Raw genomic sequence first — 19,618 nt, 5'->3', positions numbered from 1 at the left:
CTTGCGATTCGCTGATCATAATCATTTTCAATCATGAGAATTTGACAATTGGCTCGGTATGCTTCGATACTGAAGCGGACGGGCATGGCGACTGATACCATTGTCGATGCTCATGGGGACAGCATGGCGTCTGGGGGAGTAAGTCATATACATGAAAGTCTGGAAGGTAGCGGTAGATCTAGAACAGACAAATCATCCAGGAGGCGAACACAGAGTGGAGCATAACCTAATTATTGTCTCGGCTAAGGGAAAGATATCAGACAGAAAGCCGGGACCGCACCATGAAGTGTACAATGTCTGCACGGTTGTTATCGGGAAGTTCATTCTTTAGGTGACCATCGACCAAATGACGCAGTGAGTATAATGTCAGTGAGCAAACTTTGTGGATCTAGCCCAATCAGCACGCCGCCAATGCGAGAACGGTAGTAATAGCCAACAGTGGACTGACTAGCTGGAATCATTGAACGCTACCATACAGGCATGTCTCAGAGTCACCGGTACTTACCAAGGGGGAAATGAAATGCAGCTAGCAAGCACAAAAATCAAATTTCGAGGGAGGGAATTTCAATTCTACAACTTTAGCCTGCTGCTCCTGATATATGGATCACTTCAGCTATATTAACACAATTGTCCAACTTTCGAAATTTGGTCAGAGACGGAACTCTGTCCACGTAAGAATGTTGATACCTCTCCAGCAATGTGGCTTGTATATGTACAAAGTGGCACGATTCGTCCGTCGGGGTAATGATAACAGCATTCGCGAATGATCAGTAGTCGTCATCATCATAATTACTATGATAAATATTATAAACATGCAAAGTTTGTGCAGGGGTCATGCTTACTCAGGATAGCCATCATTGAAAACGCCGAAGTCACCATGCATCTCCTGAAGAGAAACAGATCAATTAAAGTTCTTCTTTTCTTTTTTAAAAAATGCGAACGTACTGCATCATAAAATGGGTCTTCTTCGCCATCATCGTCGATGAGTTCCCAAGGTGGGTCGACAGCCACCCATCTACAAAAAGGGTTATTAGACAAAGTCACAAGGCGATTTCAACTCACTTCTCGATCGAATCGTCAATTTTCTCATTTCCGCGTTCACTGAGAGGCACCCAGAACTTTGAGCGAGGCTCCTTTAGCTTATAGATGGGCATGTATTTTGCGCCCGATTTGCTTCCCTCACGGTAAACACCATGGTTGGTTCCTGAAGACCAGGTGAAACTCGTTGCTCCTCCAGCATCGACAGCCGGTACGATAGGCCCGTTGACATGAAGTGTCACGGGAAATTTTTCGACTTCTGTGCAAAGTGTAAACAGCGCAGAAGAACTTACACTTGCCGGACTTACCAGTGGTAGACATGTACATCACATATGCTGCGCAACACGTCACTTGGGTGACTACATACTTCTCTTTGAGGACATCAGGTTTGGACTTGATCAGCTTGACGATGCGCTCATCGTTGGGAATGCTGATGTGTTTTGCCTTGTACATGACCATCATAGCTGCTCGCCTCCTACCATCGGACTCAAACTCAACTTTGAGAGCAACATTCCCTGCACCAGGCACAGTGCTGTAACGCAGTCAGATATATACCTAAAAACCGGATATTGTAAGTAGCACCCACGCTTCTTTGGTTGTGTCGACGTTCTCGACGGTGGCACCCCACGATTTAACGATGTATGTGTCGTCCCCTTCCGTTTCTATGGGGCGTAGTGCTGGGTCCGTCATGTCGATATCGACATCGTTCTGCAATGTGTAAAGGTTCCCTTCCCGTTCGAATTCTCCAGTCTCCTTGTTGACCATTCCATAGTCGCCTACCTGTGCCTGTCAGGTCAATAGAAAACAAGTGGAGCCTTTGTGCATACATTGATCGCCGTTAGTGGATCCCAGTTGACGAACTGGTATGTAGGGGTGTAAAGGAGGTCCATAAACTTCCGTGACTCGGACCTCATCGCAACGATGTTGCAGTCAGATGGGCAGGTTCTTGAGACCATGGGCAGTGTAGACCATTATATATCTTTGACCGGCGCTAAGACGTATTAGATAATGAACGATCTTCAAAGAGGTCACAATTACCCATCAGTTGCAGGCTCTACAGGATGATAACTGACGTTACTACGAGACAGAAGTCGCAGAAAGACAATGTGGAAGAAGGGCAGTGCCAATAAGCTGTATCCTCACAGCTTCCAAGTACATCCAGTGTCGAATTTCCGTGGATGTTGCAGGCTTCAAGTTGAGCAAGTTCTTTTTGAAACATCCAGAACCATCAGACACGTACAGCTCTACACCGCTCGCACCGCTCGGACTTATTGACCAGTCTGGCCAATATGCCGCGACATATTTCAAAGTCCGACACATGCTCGATCATGGTCATACCTCTGCTGTACACATTTGCCCCACCCAGCTGTGTAAATGAGCGCTGTCGTTTCCTCGATAATCTTTCAGAATCTTGTCAGCACATTTCGAATCCATCCTTCAGTCTGTCAAGATTCATCCCTGGCCGTTTCAATAACTACCCCCACCCTCAGGAGCGCCCAACCCATCCAGAACGCCTCCAGGACACAGGTCAGAAAAACCTCGCGATCAGTGAAACGCAACAAGTTCAAGTCGTCAATAGTATGCGTCATCTATTTTCATTTAGCACGTACTCATGATTTTTCATTGCATTTCTAGCGACACATTATTTGGTCATCAATCTCCTCTTTTATTTCACGACAGACTCTGTACCAGACCCGCTCGATGATACACTCCCAGGCTTAGGTGAGGAGCTGCACTACCCAGATCAACTCAAGGATCCGGGAGAGACGATCTTTGTGATCAGTAGATTGCCACAAGTCCTCATCAACGGTATGTGCCAGCTACCTTTACTCTGCACGTCGTACCCATGATTTTTCATGACAGGTTCCATGTCGGGCACGCTCGATGATACCCTCCCACACTCGTTTAGCCACGCGGAACACACCCAGGACCCGGTAGAGACGCACGTCGATGGAACGCAGCAAGTCGTCATCACTGGTATGAAATATCGATCTCCGTTTAGCACATATTGATGATTCTCAAGCCATTCACTGATTTCGTTCTTGGTTACTCACGGATCCCCGCTGGCTGTCATGTGGTGATCAAGGCTGGCGGTGCTGAATACCAGACAAGCAAAAAGCCTGTAAACGTAGACATGGCTATCGTAGAATGGCATGAGCGCATTCTTCTGTAAGTGGTCCTTAACCACGTCTGTCCTGCAGGTCCTGATAAAGAATCGAGGCCACGCAAGTTATCCTACAAAGTTCGGGTTAGCGTGTATGCTCCGAGTCCCATGCTCTGTCATGGAGAACTCACATTTGAGATCTTTATCGGAGAATTACTGGATCACAGCGAACAATCTTATCGTCAGTGTTGTCTATCGTAGATAACACCTGAGGAATGCTAACGATTAACAGCCAGTAGTATTTCAGTCGAAGCAGGAGGAAATCGTATCCGCTTGTACTTCACTGTTCGTGACAGTGGAGCAGCGAATTCTGATCAAACCGAAGCCGCACTTTTTTGTTCCTTTACTACTGTGAGTAATCAATGTAGTCTGAAATTCGATGCTGAGAGCTATAACGTGTAGCTTAGATCCCACAACATGGATGCGTTAGCGCTGAAGACGGATGACGGATATGATCTCGCATAATACCGCAGGATGCAGAACAGTAGGGATCCGAACCAATCCATAAAGCACTTTGAACGCGTCTCGGATCTCTGTCTAATGGACCATTCCTACCGCCCTGCATACATTTTGGTGGAAGCATTGATGCACATGATCTTGAGCAGAAGCGGCCCTCTGCATCTATGCTTCCGTTATTGCCGAATGAGTGGTGTTTGCAGAGAGATGAACCGCGTGCATTGCATAAAGTGATATCTCTTCATTATGATTCACTGTGATACTGAAAGACTTGAATCCGGCTATCGCAATTTAGACAGGAGTGCTGGCTTTGCGCCTCGTGGCTCACCCAGATTGGTCCATGACATTCAATAACCTCGCGGCTCAACTTTGCTCTCGCTTTCACCACCAAGGCAACGACGAGGACCTTGGATCAGGCTATCGTACTTCACAAGGAGGTGCTGGCCTTGTGCCCGGTCGGTCACGCCAATCAGTCCATGAGACTAAATGACCTAGCGCATCGACTATCCACCTGCGTTGAGCACCAACATAACAGGAGACCTTGACGAGTCACTGGAGAAGCTACACCGTGCATTGACGCAAAACGATCCCCGTCAATCACTTATACATACGCGGTCAGTTCAGTTCTCTCTTATCTCTGACAGGTCTACATGTAGCATCCGGTCATGGTGACGCGCAAGCTGTTGCCAGCATCTTTGATATTCCAGACTTGGAGACCGTATACCTACATGATATGCACACCCAAATTTGACTTCAATTTTATTTTCAACTTTGTTGCCTCGCCAGAGCCAGAGGAGACCGCTCCTGTGTACTCGAGCTGATGATCTGAGTAAGAGTGGAGTTCAGCAACACTGATCTAGCGTAACATCTCATGTGGCAAGACGCAAAATGCGATGAATGTGATAGTCGAGTGTCTGAAATTGAGTAAGGGCGTTGGATGCACTCCCACTCACCATGACATCCAGTTCTTATGAAGATTTGAGACGGGACCACTGGTCATTAGCCAAATACGAAGCCCCGCGTTATGTGTTAAAACAATACAGTCGAGTGAACATACACGATGATGTCCTGTTGAATTTGAGCTTGCATCGTTTCAATGTTCGAACGTTCGATGCTGACGGGTACACGAGTCAATGCTGTCGGCTGTCATGCGTGTTATAAGATAAAACGTCTATTGCAAAGGTCCTTGGCGAGGTACTGGTATGGCATGCGATTCGCCCAGAGATCTGGCACAGAGGGATAAGCCGCCCTACATGGGTGATCCCGATCGACTTCAAAAGAAGCGCAGGTCAGAGAGCCGCGGCACTTCCATCCAGTATTAGGCAGTACTCTTTCCACGTCTTTAATGCACTAGTGGTTCTATAAATTTTACGGTGATGGATATCAGTCACTTCTGCAAAGAATGGTTTACTGAACTCAGTGGCTTAGTAATCGCCGCAGGATCGCCGTCTAACCGGAGTATGCACCAATCGGACTTCCAAATTAGTCGGTACCGGACGCCAACCGACAGGCTCCAGGCTCCTTATACGCTGGGTCGTCAATTGACATATGTTCGATTGATCCTTGCCAAGCACTGGTACTGGTGCTGATTGCCGTACTCCTTGTAGCGGACAAAGCCCAACATGCACAGTTATAACCTCGCGCAATGCGTCGATGTCATTGTCTGACAGCAACTGTAGGTGATGGCCTGTTAAGGGCGCGATATTTCGCAATAGGCTAAGCAAATTGCCTCGCCGCCTTATCGTTTTGCCTATCATAATTAATATCTCACCCTAGAACGTGCATCTGCTGGAAGTATACAAATCTCACGCCTACTGCTGTGGGTGGCCCGGTATTTTGCAAGTCACTTCCGAGTCTTTCCTGTGGACTCATCGTGGATGCTATGTACATGCTGTGCCACCGGTTCCCTCCTCTATAATACTTGAGGAAGTTTCGTGATTTCCAGTCCACGTCTTACTCTCAAGTATTAGTCCATCCCTCAGCCGTCGTTATGGCCCGTCGACGACGTGTCACCTTCGAATCTTCGAGCTCGTCAGAATCAGACTCAGAATCAAACTTTCATTCAGCGTCATCGCGCAAAACTTCCCCAACTCCAGGAGAGAAATCTACTTCCGGTAGTGAGCCCTTGGAAGGGAGAAAGCATAAGTGTAAGTCGTCAGACAAAGATAACGACAACAAGACGAAGAGTTCAATACACCATCAGTCGTAAGTTGTCATGTTGTTCAGCACATGTATGGAATTAATCTCGCATCTTTAGGCAAAAAAAGGACGAGTGAGCATATGAAGCACTGATCATCTACATACATAACAATGTGCGTATTTTTTAGTCAGGAGCCAAGCCGCCCAGGACACACCCAGGACCCGGGAGAGATACCCTTCAGCGAAGTGCAACAAGCCCTCATTACTAGTATGTGATATCAATCTAGGTTTAGCATATATTGACGATTTTCAAGCCATTCGCGCGACTGATCTCACCCTTGGTCTCCGACGGATTCCCGCTGGGTTTCATGTGGTGGTCAAGGTTGACAGTGCTGAATACCAGACAAGCAGTAAGTCTGTACAGGTGGATCAGGCTTTCATCGAATGGCACGAGCACATTCTTCTGTGAGTGATCCTTAACCCCGTCTGTCCTGCAGGTATTGAGAAAGAATTCGAGGCCATGCGAGCCATCTACTAAAGTTCAGGTCAGCTTGTATGCCTCATATGAAATGGGTCCCATGGTTTGTCACGGGGAACTCCTGCGCACGCTTGAGATCTCTGTCGGAGAACTACTGGATCGCAGCGAAAAATCGCTTTGTCAGTATTGTCTATTGCAAGTAACACCTGATGGATGCTAACGAGTATCGTAGCCATAATCTTTGAGTCAAAGGAGGAGGAAGTCGTATCCGCTTGTACTTCACTGTTCATGTCAGTGGAGCAGCGACTGCCTGATCAAAATGATATCGCAGGTCTCTGCCCCCTTACTACCGTGAGTGATTGATGGAGTTGCGCACTCTGATGCTGAGACGTGTAACATGTAGGTTACATCACGCGATATGGATTCGTTAGCGCTAGAGACTGATGCCGGACATCGTCTTCTCGTACGATACCGCAGGACGCAGAACAGTGGGGATCTCGACCGATCCATAAACCACTTTGAACGCGCGTTGGATCTATGTCCCGTGGACCATCCCTACCGCCCTGCAGCACTCTTCAATCTAGCCACCGCAAAGTTCCTTAGCTGCCAAGCTAATGGGATATACCTCAACATCGACATTCCTATCTCTCTTTTTCAAGATGCCCTTGATTCGCGTCCCATGGGTCATCCAGACCGACCTACCACTCAACTCCATCTCGCCATTTCTCTGCTCTCTCGCTTCGCGAAACACGGCTTTCAAACAGATGCCGACACAGCTAAAGATTTGCTGAGCGAAGTCATCGATGTTTGCCACTTCAACAGCCACATTTACAGAGCAGCTTTGGTTACAATTAAAACATCTGCTCTGCATTTTGTCGGAAACATTGACGTAAATGATTTTGAGCGGGAGCAGCGGGCAGCATCCGTGCATCCTTTATCGCTGGATCAACTTGTTGATCGAGCAGAGCGGTGTTTGCAGAGAGATGAACCCCATGAATTAGATGAAGTGATATTCCTTCATGTTGACGCACTGGTGTACTGCAACACCAGGCATGCTTGTCGAGCGCAGTTGCTAAGTAATTTGGCGCTCATGCTGGAAACTCGCTTCCAGCACCGAGGCAACGAAGAAGACTTGGATGAGGCTATCGCACTTGACAGGGAAGCGCTGACCTTGTGCCCCGCCGGTCACACAGATCGGTCTAATTCATTAAATAACCTCGCGAATGAACTCTTCTCCCGTTTTGAGCACCGAGGCAACGAAGAAGACTTGGATGAGGCTATCGCACTTGACAGGGAAGCGCTGGCCTTGTGCCCCGCCGGTCACACAGATCGGTCCAAGTCATTAAACAACCTCGCGGTTCTTCTCTCCTCCCGCTTTGAGCACCGAGGCAACGAAGAAGACTTGGATGAAGCTATCGCACTTCATACGGAAGCGCTGGCTTTGCGCCCCGTCGGTCACACTGGTCGGTCTATGTCATTGAATAACCTCGCGACTGGACTCTCCTCCCGCTTTGAGCACCGAGGCAACGAAGAAGACTTGGATGAGGCCATCGCACTTCATACGGAAGCGCTGGCCTTGCGCCCCGTCGGTCACACAGATCGGTCCACGTCATTGAATAACCTCGCGGGTGAACTCTTCTCCCGCTTCGAGCACCGAGGCAACGAAGAAGACTTGGATGAGGCCATCGCACTTCATACGGAAGCGCTGGCCTTGCGCCCCGTCGGTCACATAGATCGGTCCATGTCATTAAATAACCTCGCGATTCGTCTCTCCTCCCGCTTTGAGCACCGAGGCAACGAAGAAGACTTGGATCAGGCTATCGCACTTCATACGGAAGCGCTGGCCTTGTGCCCCGCCGGTCACACAGATCGGTCCATGTCATTAAATAACCTCGCGAATGATCTCTCCTCCCGTTTTGAGCACCGAGGGAACGACGAAGACTTGGATGAGTCCATTGCACTTCATAGGGAAGCGCTGGCCTTGTGCCCCGCCGGTCACACAGATCGGTCTAATTCATTAAATAACCTCGCGAATGAACTCTTCTCCCGTTTTGAGCACCGAGGCAACGAAGAAGACTTGGATCAGGCTATCGCACTTCATACGGAAGCGCTGGCTTTGTGCCCCGTCGGTCACACAGATCGGTCCACGTCATTGAATAACCTCGCGGGTGAACTCTTCTCCCGCTTTAAGCACCGAGGCAACGAAGAAGACTTGGATCAGGCTATCGCACTTCATACGGAAGCGCTGGCCTTGTGCCCCGCCGGTCACCCAGATCAGTCCACATCATTAAATAACCTCGCGATTCGTCTCTCCTCCCGCTTTGAGCACCGAGGCAACGAAGAAGACTTGGATCAGGCTATCGCACTTCATACGGAAGCGCTGGCCTTGTGCCTCGCCGGTCACCCAGATCGGTCCATGTTATTAAATAACCTCGCGAATGATCTCTCCTCCCGCTTCAAGCACCGCGGCAACGAAGAAGACTTGGATGAGGCTATCGCACTTCATACGGAAGCGCTGGCTTTGCGCCCCGTCGGTCACACAGATCGGTCCAAGTCATTAAACAACCTCGCGATTCGTCTCTCCTCCCGCTTTGAGCACCGAGGCAACGAAGAAGACTTGGATAAGGCTATTGCACTTCACAGGGAAGCGCTGGCCTTGCGCCCTGTCGGTCACACAGATCGGTCTATGTCATTTATCAACCTCGCGAATCAACTCACCTCCCGCTTTGACCACCAAGGTAACAGAGAAGACCTGAACGAGTCACAAGAAAACCTCCGTTGTGCATTGATTCTCCTGAGGCAACATGATCCTCGTCAAGCATCAGTCCATGTATCGCTTGCTTATGCCTATCTATCGTTCTATCGTTCAGCGCTTGACGACATTGAGGCAGGCGAAGATACGGACGGTCTCAATGTTGCTACAAATCACCTCAAAGCAGCAGCGAATATTGTCTCTGGAGGCTTGCTATTCCGCCTGCGGATTAGTCTAGACTGGGTTCACCATGCTGATGAATACAGACATGCTACTCAACTGGAGGCTTATGCGACTGCCATGCAACTTATGGACACTTACATGTCTACGACGGCTTCAGTTTCATCTCGACACAACGTCATGAAGGACTTCCCAAGTACACTTGCCGTTGATGCTGCATCGTGTGCTCTTCGTAGCGGTGACGTGTGTCGTGCTGTTGAGTTGTTGGAGCAAGGCAGGACTGTCATCTGGACCCAGATGACACGACTACGCATGCCCCTTGACGGTCTCCAGACACGCGGTGATCATGCAGCGACCCTCTTGAAGAGATTCAGAGACCTTAGCTCCCTCCTTGATAAACCTCCTGCGAGTCATCCAGACGCAACGTCAAGAGTCAGCGTAGACGCAGAAGAAACCCGGTACAGACGTCTAGTGAAGGAGTGGAAAAGTGCTGTAGAAGAGATCCGGAACATCGAGGGCTTCTCTCGCTTCCTCCTCCCCCCCTTATTCTCCGATCTTCAAGAAGCAGCTCGTGAAGGGCCCATCATCGTGCTCATTGGAAGCAAGTCATCTTGCTATGTCATCATCATCTCACACAAGCAAACTCCGATCAGCATCCAACTCTCTACCAGCATTGAGAAGCTCCAGATATTGGTGGACAAACTCCATCGCACAGATAGTCCAGCGCTCAAAAAAGCCTTGACGGAGTTGTGGGATGACGTCGTCCGCCCCGGTGGTTGAGAATCTGGACGGAATTGCACCACGAGGATCTTGAATATGGTGGTGCCCGACATCTGTCTTCAATTTCTTGCCGTTGCACGCCACTGGCGAGTACAGGCAACAAGGACGGTTCCTTTCACACCTCTACATCTCTTCATACACGCCATCGCTCACCGCGCTGATCAAGGCTCGCAGAAGTAATGAAAGGTCCCCTTCAGTACCGTTTGTTGCCGTTGGTCAGGATCACCCAGCCGGTGCCTCATTCACTTTGGATTCTGTGGAGCCTGAACTGGAATTGGTGCGAAACCTTTTGCCCCCTCCCCCAACTGTTTCGTTCTCTAAGATCACCAGTGTTGATGCCACGAAATCGAGAGCACTGTGCGCATTGCGAGACAATAGTTGGCTCCATCTTGCGTGTCATGGGACACAGAACATTGCCGAACCCTTCAAGTCGGCCTTTCTTATGCGCGACGAGCCGCTTTCGCTCCTAGACATCACACAAACAGATCTGTCTCGGCATCAATTTGCGTTTCTTTCTGCCTGCGACACCGCAGTGGGTGACCGCAATACTCCTGATGAAGTGATACACCTAGCGGCTGGCCTGCAGTTTGCCGGTGTCAAGAGCGTTATTGGAACATTATGGAAGGTCAATGATAGTACGGTGGAGCGCTTGGTCAAGGCATTCTATGAAAACTTTTGCGGGGATGGCACGATGAACTCCAAACGAGCTGCCCGGGCGTTGCACCGAGCGGTGTATTCGCTAGGTTCTGACCAAGACATACCTTTGGACCAGCGCATATTGTTCGTGCATATTGGCATATGATCGATACTGTGCGTCTTCCCACCTTGCTGATCAATGTATTTTTGACGACTTTGCATGTAACATCCAGTCATGGCCACGCAAAACTTGTTGCCAAGGACTTTGATATTTAAGATTTTGTGACTGTATACCTACACGATATGGACATCCAATTTTGACTTGAATTTAAATTTAAATTTTGTAGTTTATCACCTCGGAGCCAGATGTGGTTGTGCACTCAGGCTGATGATTTGTGGGTAAGATTGAAGTCGCACAACAATGATCTGGCATAACATCTTCACGTTGTGCGACAAGGATGATCTCCTGCTGAAATTGAGCTTGCGTCATTCAATGTATGATCCTGCTTCGAGCGTTCGAGATTCTGCTCAGCCTATGTATGTTTCATCAAGATCGCCAGGACTTTGTTAGAGCTACTGAATAATCCATCTATCAAATTCCGGCTCGTTCATCGACTCGGAGGACCACAAAATTCGTACTTGATCACTGGTATGTGGTTGATGCCAATGACAGGTTGCAACAGCTGTACCTGACTGTTTGAAGGCTGGATGCGAAAAAGCTGTAACATATCATGATGTGTATCTCATCATAATGAATTGAGTATCTGAAATCAGATGCGCATGATGCAGCCCTTCTGAGTTGGAAGCTTCCGCCACCGTTGCTCATGGAATCAGTCAGTCCAGCGCTAGCTAGGCATCTCACCATTGATCTCACTGCTCAAACTAGACGAACTAGCAGACCTGGGTTTGAAGGAGGGAATATACATTGGGCATATCCTTTGCTCTTGTATACTAGTGTCGCAGTAATGTCGACAGTCGAGCAGCGCATTATTGATGTGTACAAATGATTGCCCGTTTCGTTCTAGTGGTTACCAGGAAGCGAGTGCAAGGTCATATTCGTATTGGCTGCCTGCAGTTGATCTAAAACTTGAGTCCCACTGATAATTATATCTGTAGATTCTACTTTGCATTATTGTGCGATGAGTATAAGAGCCATTATCAGCATAGAAGCGACCGAAGAGGAAGCTGATCACCAGAATAGCGGCAGAATCGCGAAAACGTCATCATCATATGGACCTGATAGTGCTAGCGTTGGCACTCACAGATAATTTCATGAACACTACATGCCACTCTGGCACGACAAGGATCCCATGTCACTCATTCGAGCCTCGAAGCTACAGCAAGTTGCTTTGCTTGTCGTGTGCCCTCATGATATCATGGACTCCTGGCCAACAATCTGGACAAAATTGCAACACAAGGTCGACCATAGATCTAGATATATGAACGCATCAAGGAGAGAATACATGTAGCAATCAGTGAGATGCGACTAATTGCTGGGGCTCACATCAGTACCGCGAGCTTAAGGCATTTTGAGGCGCTTGGAGGGTGATGCCACAGCAGTTGCAGGAATCAAGTGCGTGCTATTTCAGCGACCAGGAGAGGTAACGGTTTTGGTTGTCGAAACTGGGAAAGAGATATGCTTGCATGGATAGTGTTCAACTGCCGCGGTGGGCGAGATATATTGTAGGTTCAATAGAGATACACATGAGCACCGAATTAGAGAGACGAGGTCTCAAGTGAAAATTTTGAAGGCATTCGGTTGTTCTATGTAATCAGGGACACATGCATATGTATGGTGAACAATAAGCGATTTGTTAATTCCACCTCAACATCACATAATATGGCCTTAATAAGAATGCCATACTCCCAGGGACTCGCCATTCTAATTAGAATAGATTACGCAAATCCTCTACACTGCCAGTAAATAGTGTAATAATGCTGAATATTTACACTTCGGGAAATCACACCCAGGTCCCACACCGGCAACATCCACCAGCAAATGTTACCGAATGCCAACGAGCGCAAACATACCAAATATGGTAACCATTTGCTGCTCATCGTCGGCAACATCCGAAAACCTTCGTGCTCACTGTTCTCGACAGTGAGCACGAGTACCTCACTCAAATCTCACCAGATTTTCAGGACCTTTTTAATTATTATGTCTTGTATGTTTCTGAATTCATTAGCAGTAGTATTGAGGTGTAGATATATGACAACAGAGCGAAATATAATATATGAAATATATGTACCCAAAGTCTAAGCTCCAGTGTGAAGGTGCTGAACGGCAGAGCTATTCTACAAAGTAATGCACAAGATTTCGCACAAGAGACTACGTAAGGGTGGCAGAAGGATCTGAGGAGGGGATAGATGTGGATGCAGAGTTGCGTTTCCTGGGGCCGCGCTTCTTTCCCTTGTCCGAGCGCTCTTTCCGTGCCCTCTTCTGGACTGGCATTGCTTCTCCTGAGACAGAGAACACACCATTGAGGTCGTCCGCAGGCCACTTTCCACTCTGCATTTCTGAAAGATCCAATGTTGACATAGTAGGTGTCTCTGTCGAAGGGGGGGAAGGCGACTGTGTGGGAGGAGCAGAAGTAACGTTTTCATCATCCCTCAACATCTCAGCCATCCTATCATCAAACCTCCCATTCTCCCAATCCTCGAACTCGCCATCTGAAAGGCGCCTAAAGCAAGTAGTATTAGTATGCCAGGCATGATACAAGACATGAAGTTCATTTCGTGAACTTATGTCACCAGGGCAGCAGAACTTCGACAGCGGCCACTTCTCAAGTACTACGCGGTACTTTGCTGTAATGTTGGTATCAAAGTTAGTATAATACATGCGCTGTGCATGTGCAGGTGCCGCTGCAGCCTCTGCGACAACAAACAAACAAGCCAAACATGAAAATGAGTCGGAGGAGGATAAAGATGGTGCACTCACGAAGCTTTTGTAATATCAATTCACTTAGCTTCTTCTTCAAGTCGAGGACTTCATCCAGGTGAGTCTTTGCAAGGCCTGTTGTAGTTGAAGTCAGAAAGATAGATTAGACATATACCGTATTCATACCTTGTACACCTGCAATACAATAGCCTTCAAAGCGAAATGCGAGTGTGCCGATTGAAGTCTTGAAGCAACAATCGAAGAATTCAGCTGCACGAGCGGTGTGGAAAACATGGGGCTGATTCCAATGTTCTGTATCTCCTCGTACACCAAGCAAGATGAATTCAACACCAGTACAACTATGTAAAGCTGTCAACTAGATATAATCATCAGTAATATAAATCTCGCTATATGAAATAAACCTTACCTCGCGATCTATCTTCTCGAGGGTCCTCTGAGCATCATTGAATGCGTGAACCATGGTGTTGTGAGTGGCTAATTCTTTCATTTCACGACGCTCAGTAAGGATTTCAATGACATCGTGAGTTTCGATGGTGCGTTGATCTTCATCCAACTCCTGCCAATGTGCGCGAATTTCGGACATGAGCTCACATGCCTTGTGACGCTTCTCGCCAGCCGGTAATGCTGTAGTGATACGTTGAGATGGCAGGAAAAAACAGATAAAAGTAGAACATACCTGCATTATGAAGTTCGACTTGTTTTTTAACGAAAGTGTTCCATTTATTGGCAATGTCACGAGTACCTTTAACGAACCATTATTCTTTCCTGAATCTTCCTAAGCGCCAATACACAGCGCCTAAGATTAACCCTAATCCTACCCCGAAAGCATCTACCAGTTCAGAGATTCCATTGGCGCCCACGACACGTGTCTTCGATGTGACTGATGAAGAAGACGAGTTCTTTGACAGTGATTAGATTAGATAAGATACAATAAGATAAGATATGGTCACGTGATACTTCTTTAATATTCTACGATGTTCTATGGTACGATTCCCTTTTCTATTTTATGATTGGCTAGTAGTTAGAACTCAGTTTCAATCTCTGTTTCAATAGTTGTATATAGTTAGCATGTCTTGGTAGATAGTTCCTTAGTTCAAACCTCTTGTATCTACAACTGTAGCAATCCAAGACGTACTTGCTCCTCTCTCTTTGTACGATAACCTTAGATCGAGTCCTAGTCTCTGCCCAAGCATTTATTCGTTATTTGGGTTGTGACATTAGGTTTGAACTATAGGAGACTCCGACTCTTTGCATACCGCTCGCATTCATCACTATATCCTTTGAATACTTGGTAGACCATTAGGTTAACCAACGATTCAAACGATCATCTTTACTCGTCGTTACACGTGTCTTTTAGCTGCATAACTGCGCAAAACATACGTCTAACATCATCACACATTTTACCTTGCCCGGTCTAAACAACCGCGACCCTTTTCTTTGAAACCCTTTCCTTTGCCCACTTGAGCGTTTTCTACCAATAGTCTTTTGTAGTTAGTAGTCCTATACCAGGCCCTGCCTTACATTGCAGCCGCCAGTATACGGAGGTGTTGACGACATTAGGCGTCTCACTGCAACTTGAAGTGCTGGCCCAAAACCCTGCCTGCTTCACGTTACTATAGTTTCCTTTTTACGATTACCTTTTCCTTCGTACGCACGTAGTACCTTTCCGTTAAGTTTAGTAGAACTGTCGCATCTGCGGATAGTCTTACCATCATTACCAAGAGGATTTAGATACGGGATTCTAGTGAGACTCGCACTTGTAAGCTTCGGCTGGAAGAGTGATAACTTGTCCTAGACCTGTACCCTTGTCGGTGATTGAGAAGTAACACACACGAAGCACACCGCGTTTTTCTCACTTAACAAAGGTGTAGTTTACGTACACTTCTTTTAGTTAGTAGATAGGGAAGTGTCAGAAGGGTTGAATAAAGAACCCTTTGACCCTGAAGTACGTGGTAGATCTGATTAGTATCGGGGACCGCTTCAGATTTCCATTTACGTATTCCCTTTTCCCTCTCCCTTTAATCATCATTCCTTTTCGGGTGGACCGTTACGACTCGTCCACCACTTCATTATTCCTTTTCCGGAAGGGCCGTTACGACTCGCCCTTCAAACTTCTTACGTCATTAGTAAAGCGGGTTCCAGAAAACAACTGGTACAATGACTAAAAAAACCTATTCCTTGCATGAGTTTCACGCACTTGATGAGGCTATGAATGGGCCTAAACAGCCGTTCAATTGTTACAAATGTGGAAAGCCAAATCACATTGCACGAAACTGCAGAACTCCGAATTCCCCTCCCTCCTCAGATAGCTCCACACCTCCTAATTGGTTCCAGGATTTCTTAGCTCAGAAAGAAGCAAAGAAGAAAGAATCAGAGATTCCCAAATGGTTCAAGAACTGGACCATATCACCAGAAGGCAAAGAGATGCTGGCTAAGATAAAAGCCAAGGCAGACGCACTTGCTAAAAAGGCATCAGAACCGCCTAAATGGTTTAAAGAATGGGAAGCTTCTAGAAGAAATAGAATCTTGGAGGAACAAGAGACAGACAAATCGGGCAGTAGATACTCGATCCTTGCAAACTTTGCGGATGTAGAAGAAGTAAATCTAAAGACAAAATCAGAACACTTCTATCTCCCCATTACACTGAAAGGAAAGAACAAATCTGCAGATTTGAAAGCTCTTGTAGATTGTGGAGCATCCACGCTCTTTATCAACGAAAAGTTTGTCAAGGAGAACAGAATTCGTTGTAGAAAATTACTGCGTCCGATCCAGGTTAAAAACATTGATGGATCTCTTAACGCCTCGGGATCGATGACCCATTTCGCCGAACTAGGTCTTAAAATCGGCAACCATGAAGAAGAAAAAGTAGCATTCATGGTTACAGATCTAGGAAGTGATGATGTGATCATTGGGATCGATTGGTTGAGATACCATAACCCTGAGATTGATTGGAACGCAGGGAAGTTTTCGCTTTCACGGTGCCCGGTGAAATGTGAAACTAAGAAGGAGAAAAGACTCCGAAACAGGGCTGAGAAAAAGAAAAAGTCGGAAGAAGTCGATGACGTACCCGGCTTGTTGCCTGCTATGGCAGATCAAGATGATGAAGAAAACGTGGCAGAGAAGAGAACGACCATGGAAGAAATAGAAGATGAGGAGAGTCCTGAGAGATTATGGATTCAATACAAAGCCTCGGTCGCCACGGAGCAGAAGGTAGCAGAAGAAGCTACTAAGAAGAAGCAGTCGGTAGAAGAGATGGTACCTGACTGGCTTCATGATTACCTGGGAGTTTTCTCAGAAGAAGAATCTAAGCGCTTCCCTGAAAGAAAGAAGTGGGATCATGGGATAGATCTTAAAGATGAGGGCGATCTTCCGCCAAATGCGAAACCCTATCCGTTGTCACCTAAAGAGATGGATACACTGAAGGAATGGTTGAAAACCGAGACTGCACTGGGACGTATCAGAGATTCACAATCTCCAGTAGCAGCACCTTTCTTCTTTGTGGCCAAAAAAGATGGCAAATTAAGACCGGTGATGGACTATAGAAAGCTCAATGAGAAGACGGTAAAAAATGCATATCCGCTACCGAGATCTCAAGATTTGATTGATGCTTTAACCGGTGCCACGATGTATTCTAAGATGGATGTATGATGGGGGTACAATAACATTCGTATGAAAGAAGGAGATGAGTGGAAGGCGGCCTTCAAAACGCCGTTTGGTCACCACGAACCGACCGTGATGTATTTTGGACTCACGAACTCGCCTGCAACCTTCCAAACGATGATGAATGAAATTCTGAGAGACCTAATAGATGGCAAAACAGTAGTCGTCTACATTGATGATATAATGGTCTTTACGAATGGAAATAGGGAGCAACACCGAAAGGTGGTACGAGAAGTCCTGAAATGGTTAAAGGAGAATGACCTGTTCTTGAAGCCTGAGAAATGTAGCTTTGAACAGTCTAAAGTCGAGTTCCTTGGGTTGATCGTGGAGGAAGGCAATGTGTCGATGGACCCTGTGAAAGTAGAAGGAGTATTGAAATGGCCTGTTCCCAAATGCGTAAAAGATATACAAGCATTCATGGGCTTTGCCAACTTCTATTGAAGATTCATACTTGGGTTCTCAGAGATAGCCAGACCAATGAATGATCTGCTAAGAAAAGATGTCAAATGGGACTGGACGGAAAAACAACAGAAAGCTTTTGATGAACTGAAGAAACATTTCACAGAAGCTCCCGTCCTAGTCATGCCAGATGTTGAGAAGAAAAAGAAAATAGAGACCGATGCTTCCGATTACGCAACAGGAGCAGTTCTCTCTCAACTGATGGAAGATGGATTGTGGCATCCAATAGCATATTATTCCAAATCGATGAATGATGCAGAAAGAAATTATGACATTCACGATAAGGAATTGCTAGCGATCATTAGAGCGTTGGAAGAGTGGAGGCACTATGTGCAGGGAGCACCTCACCCAGTTGGAATATGGACGGATCATAAAAACCTTGAATATTTCATGACGAGTCAAAAATTGACCAGAAGGCAAGCTAGATGGAGTCTTTTCCTAGCGGAGTATGAATTTACACTCCAACACAAGCCTGGCGTGGTTAATGACAAAGCAGACCGTCTTTCTCGGAGATCAGACCATAGAGGGGGGGTAGAAAACGATAACTCAGATCGCATTCTTTTGAAACCGGAATTCTTTACCGTAAAAGCTGCTAAAAGAGGCCAAGTTTTGGCGCATGGAGAAGAAAAGTTACTCCAAAAGATACGAAAATGCACAGAACGAGAGCCTGAAGTCGCTAGAGCGTTAGAAACGTTAAAAGCAGCACCGGTTCAATTGCGTGGAGGAATCGAAGAGTGGAATGTAGAGGATGGATTGGTGTTATTCCGAGGATTAGTTTACGTTCCAAATGACAAAGAGATCCGCCGAGAGATATTGGAGTTGTTTCACGACTCTCCACCGGCTGGACATCCTGGACGAGCTAAGACTTTAGAATTGATTTCCAGAAACTATTGGTGGCCTTCAATGACGAAGTATGTCCACGATTACGTAGATGGTTGCGATAGGTGCAAACAAACGAAAGTGCTCCCGAGTAAACCAACGGGGCCTTTACAGCCAAATGAAGTCCCAGAAGGACCTTGGCAGACAATCACCTGTGACCTGATAGTGGATTTGCCGAAGAGTGAAGGGTGTGACAGCATATTTGTAGTCGTTGATCGATTTTCGAAACAAGCACACTTCATCCCCACCACCAAAGACGTAGACTCGAAGGGTATTTCCGAGCTATTTCTGAAGAATGTATGGAAACATCACGGAACACCGAAGAAAGTGATCTCAGATAGAGGAACTCAGTTCATATCGAAGTTCATGGGACAGATGTCAAAAAGATTAGGAACGAAATGGTCTGCGTCGACCTCCTATCATCCCAGAACCGATGGACAGACTGAACGTGTAAACCAAGAAGTTGAACAATACTTGCGCATGTTCATGTCATACAAACAGAATGATTGGGTATCTTGGCTGCCAATAGCAGAGTTTTCACACAACAATGCAGTCACAGTAACCGGTCATAGTCCGTTTAAAGTTCTTTATGGGTATAACCCAGATTTCACGATTCATTCAAACTCTATGTCCGTAATCCCCGCCGCCGATGAGAGAATTGATCAAATGAAAGAAGCGAGAGATGATGCTGAAAATACTCTTAAAATGGTCAATGAGCGCATGAAACGTTTCTACCATAAAGGAGTAAAAGAAGCACCTCAGTATAAGATAGGAGACAAGGTCTGGCTTGACACAAAGAATCTCAAACAACGTCGTCCAAGTCAAAAACTGTCAGATCATCGTCTAGGTCCCTTCGAAATACTAGAGAAGATCGGTGAAGTGAACTACAAGTTGAAATTGCCGGAAAAATATCAGATCCACCCGGTTTTCCATGTAGAATTGCTTACGCCATATTACGCATCTCGATTGATTCCTCATCCTCCTCCCAACCGACCACCTCCAGAATTGATTGACGATCGGGAAGAATTTGCTGTAGAAGAAGTACTAGATAGCCGATTGTTCCGAGGAAAGCTGCAATACCTAGTGAAATGGGAAGGA

The 19,618-nt window shown here is 46.7% G+C and overlaps 3 protein-coding genes across 3 annotated transcripts; 1 reads left to right on the top strand and 2 right to left on the bottom strand.

Moving 5' to 3' along the window:
- Positions 1-767: 767 nt before the first annotated feature.
- EDB93DRAFT_1103058 (uncharacterized protein) lies at positions 768-1,952 on the bottom strand (the record flags this gene model as incomplete). The annotated part of the gene is made up of 7 exons (XM_041447269.1): positions 768-792; positions 843-886; positions 946-1,015; positions 1,063-1,297; positions 1,347-1,570; positions 1,625-1,818; positions 1,866-1,952. The coding sequence occupies 7 exons, from the start codon at positions 1,950-1,952 to the stop codon at positions 768-770; spliced, it is 879 nt and encodes a 292-aa protein (XP_041308892.1).
- Positions 1,953-5,648: 3,696 nt separating this feature from the next.
- Positions 5,649-10,789, top strand: EDB93DRAFT_1249264 (CHAT domain-containing protein; the record flags this gene model as incomplete). The annotated part of the gene is made up of 8 exons (XM_041452830.1): positions 5,649-5,863; positions 5,916-5,930; positions 5,986-6,065; positions 6,112-6,262; positions 6,315-6,454; positions 6,508-6,626; positions 6,679-9,969; positions 10,154-10,789. 8 exons carry the CDS (start codon positions 5,649-5,651, stop codon positions 10,787-10,789), a joined length of 4,647 nt encoding a protein of 1,548 aa, XP_041308891.1.
- A 2,484-nt stretch (positions 10,790-13,273) lies between these two features.
- On the bottom strand, positions 13,274-14,135 carry EDB93DRAFT_1040169 (uncharacterized protein; the record flags this gene model as incomplete). Its single annotated transcript, XM_041444545.1, has 4 exons — positions 13,274-13,494; positions 13,562-13,636; positions 13,688-13,877; positions 13,929-14,135. Coding segments are annotated over 4 exons (693 nt in total), but the record flags the coding sequence as incomplete, so codon positions are not given.
- Positions 14,136-19,618: the final 5,483 nt, after the last annotated feature.

This window comes from Suillus bovinus, assembly GCF_016758785.1.
Source record: "Suillus bovinus strain UH-Sbo-P2 chromosome Unknown EDB93scaffold_19, whole genome shotgun sequence".
Classification (NCBI taxonomy): Eukaryota; Fungi; Basidiomycota; class Agaricomycetes; order Boletales; family Suillaceae; genus Suillus; species Suillus bovinus.
The sequence above is the reverse complement of the archived record's forward strand: the minus strand, read 5'-3'. Positions and strand labels throughout refer to the sequence as shown.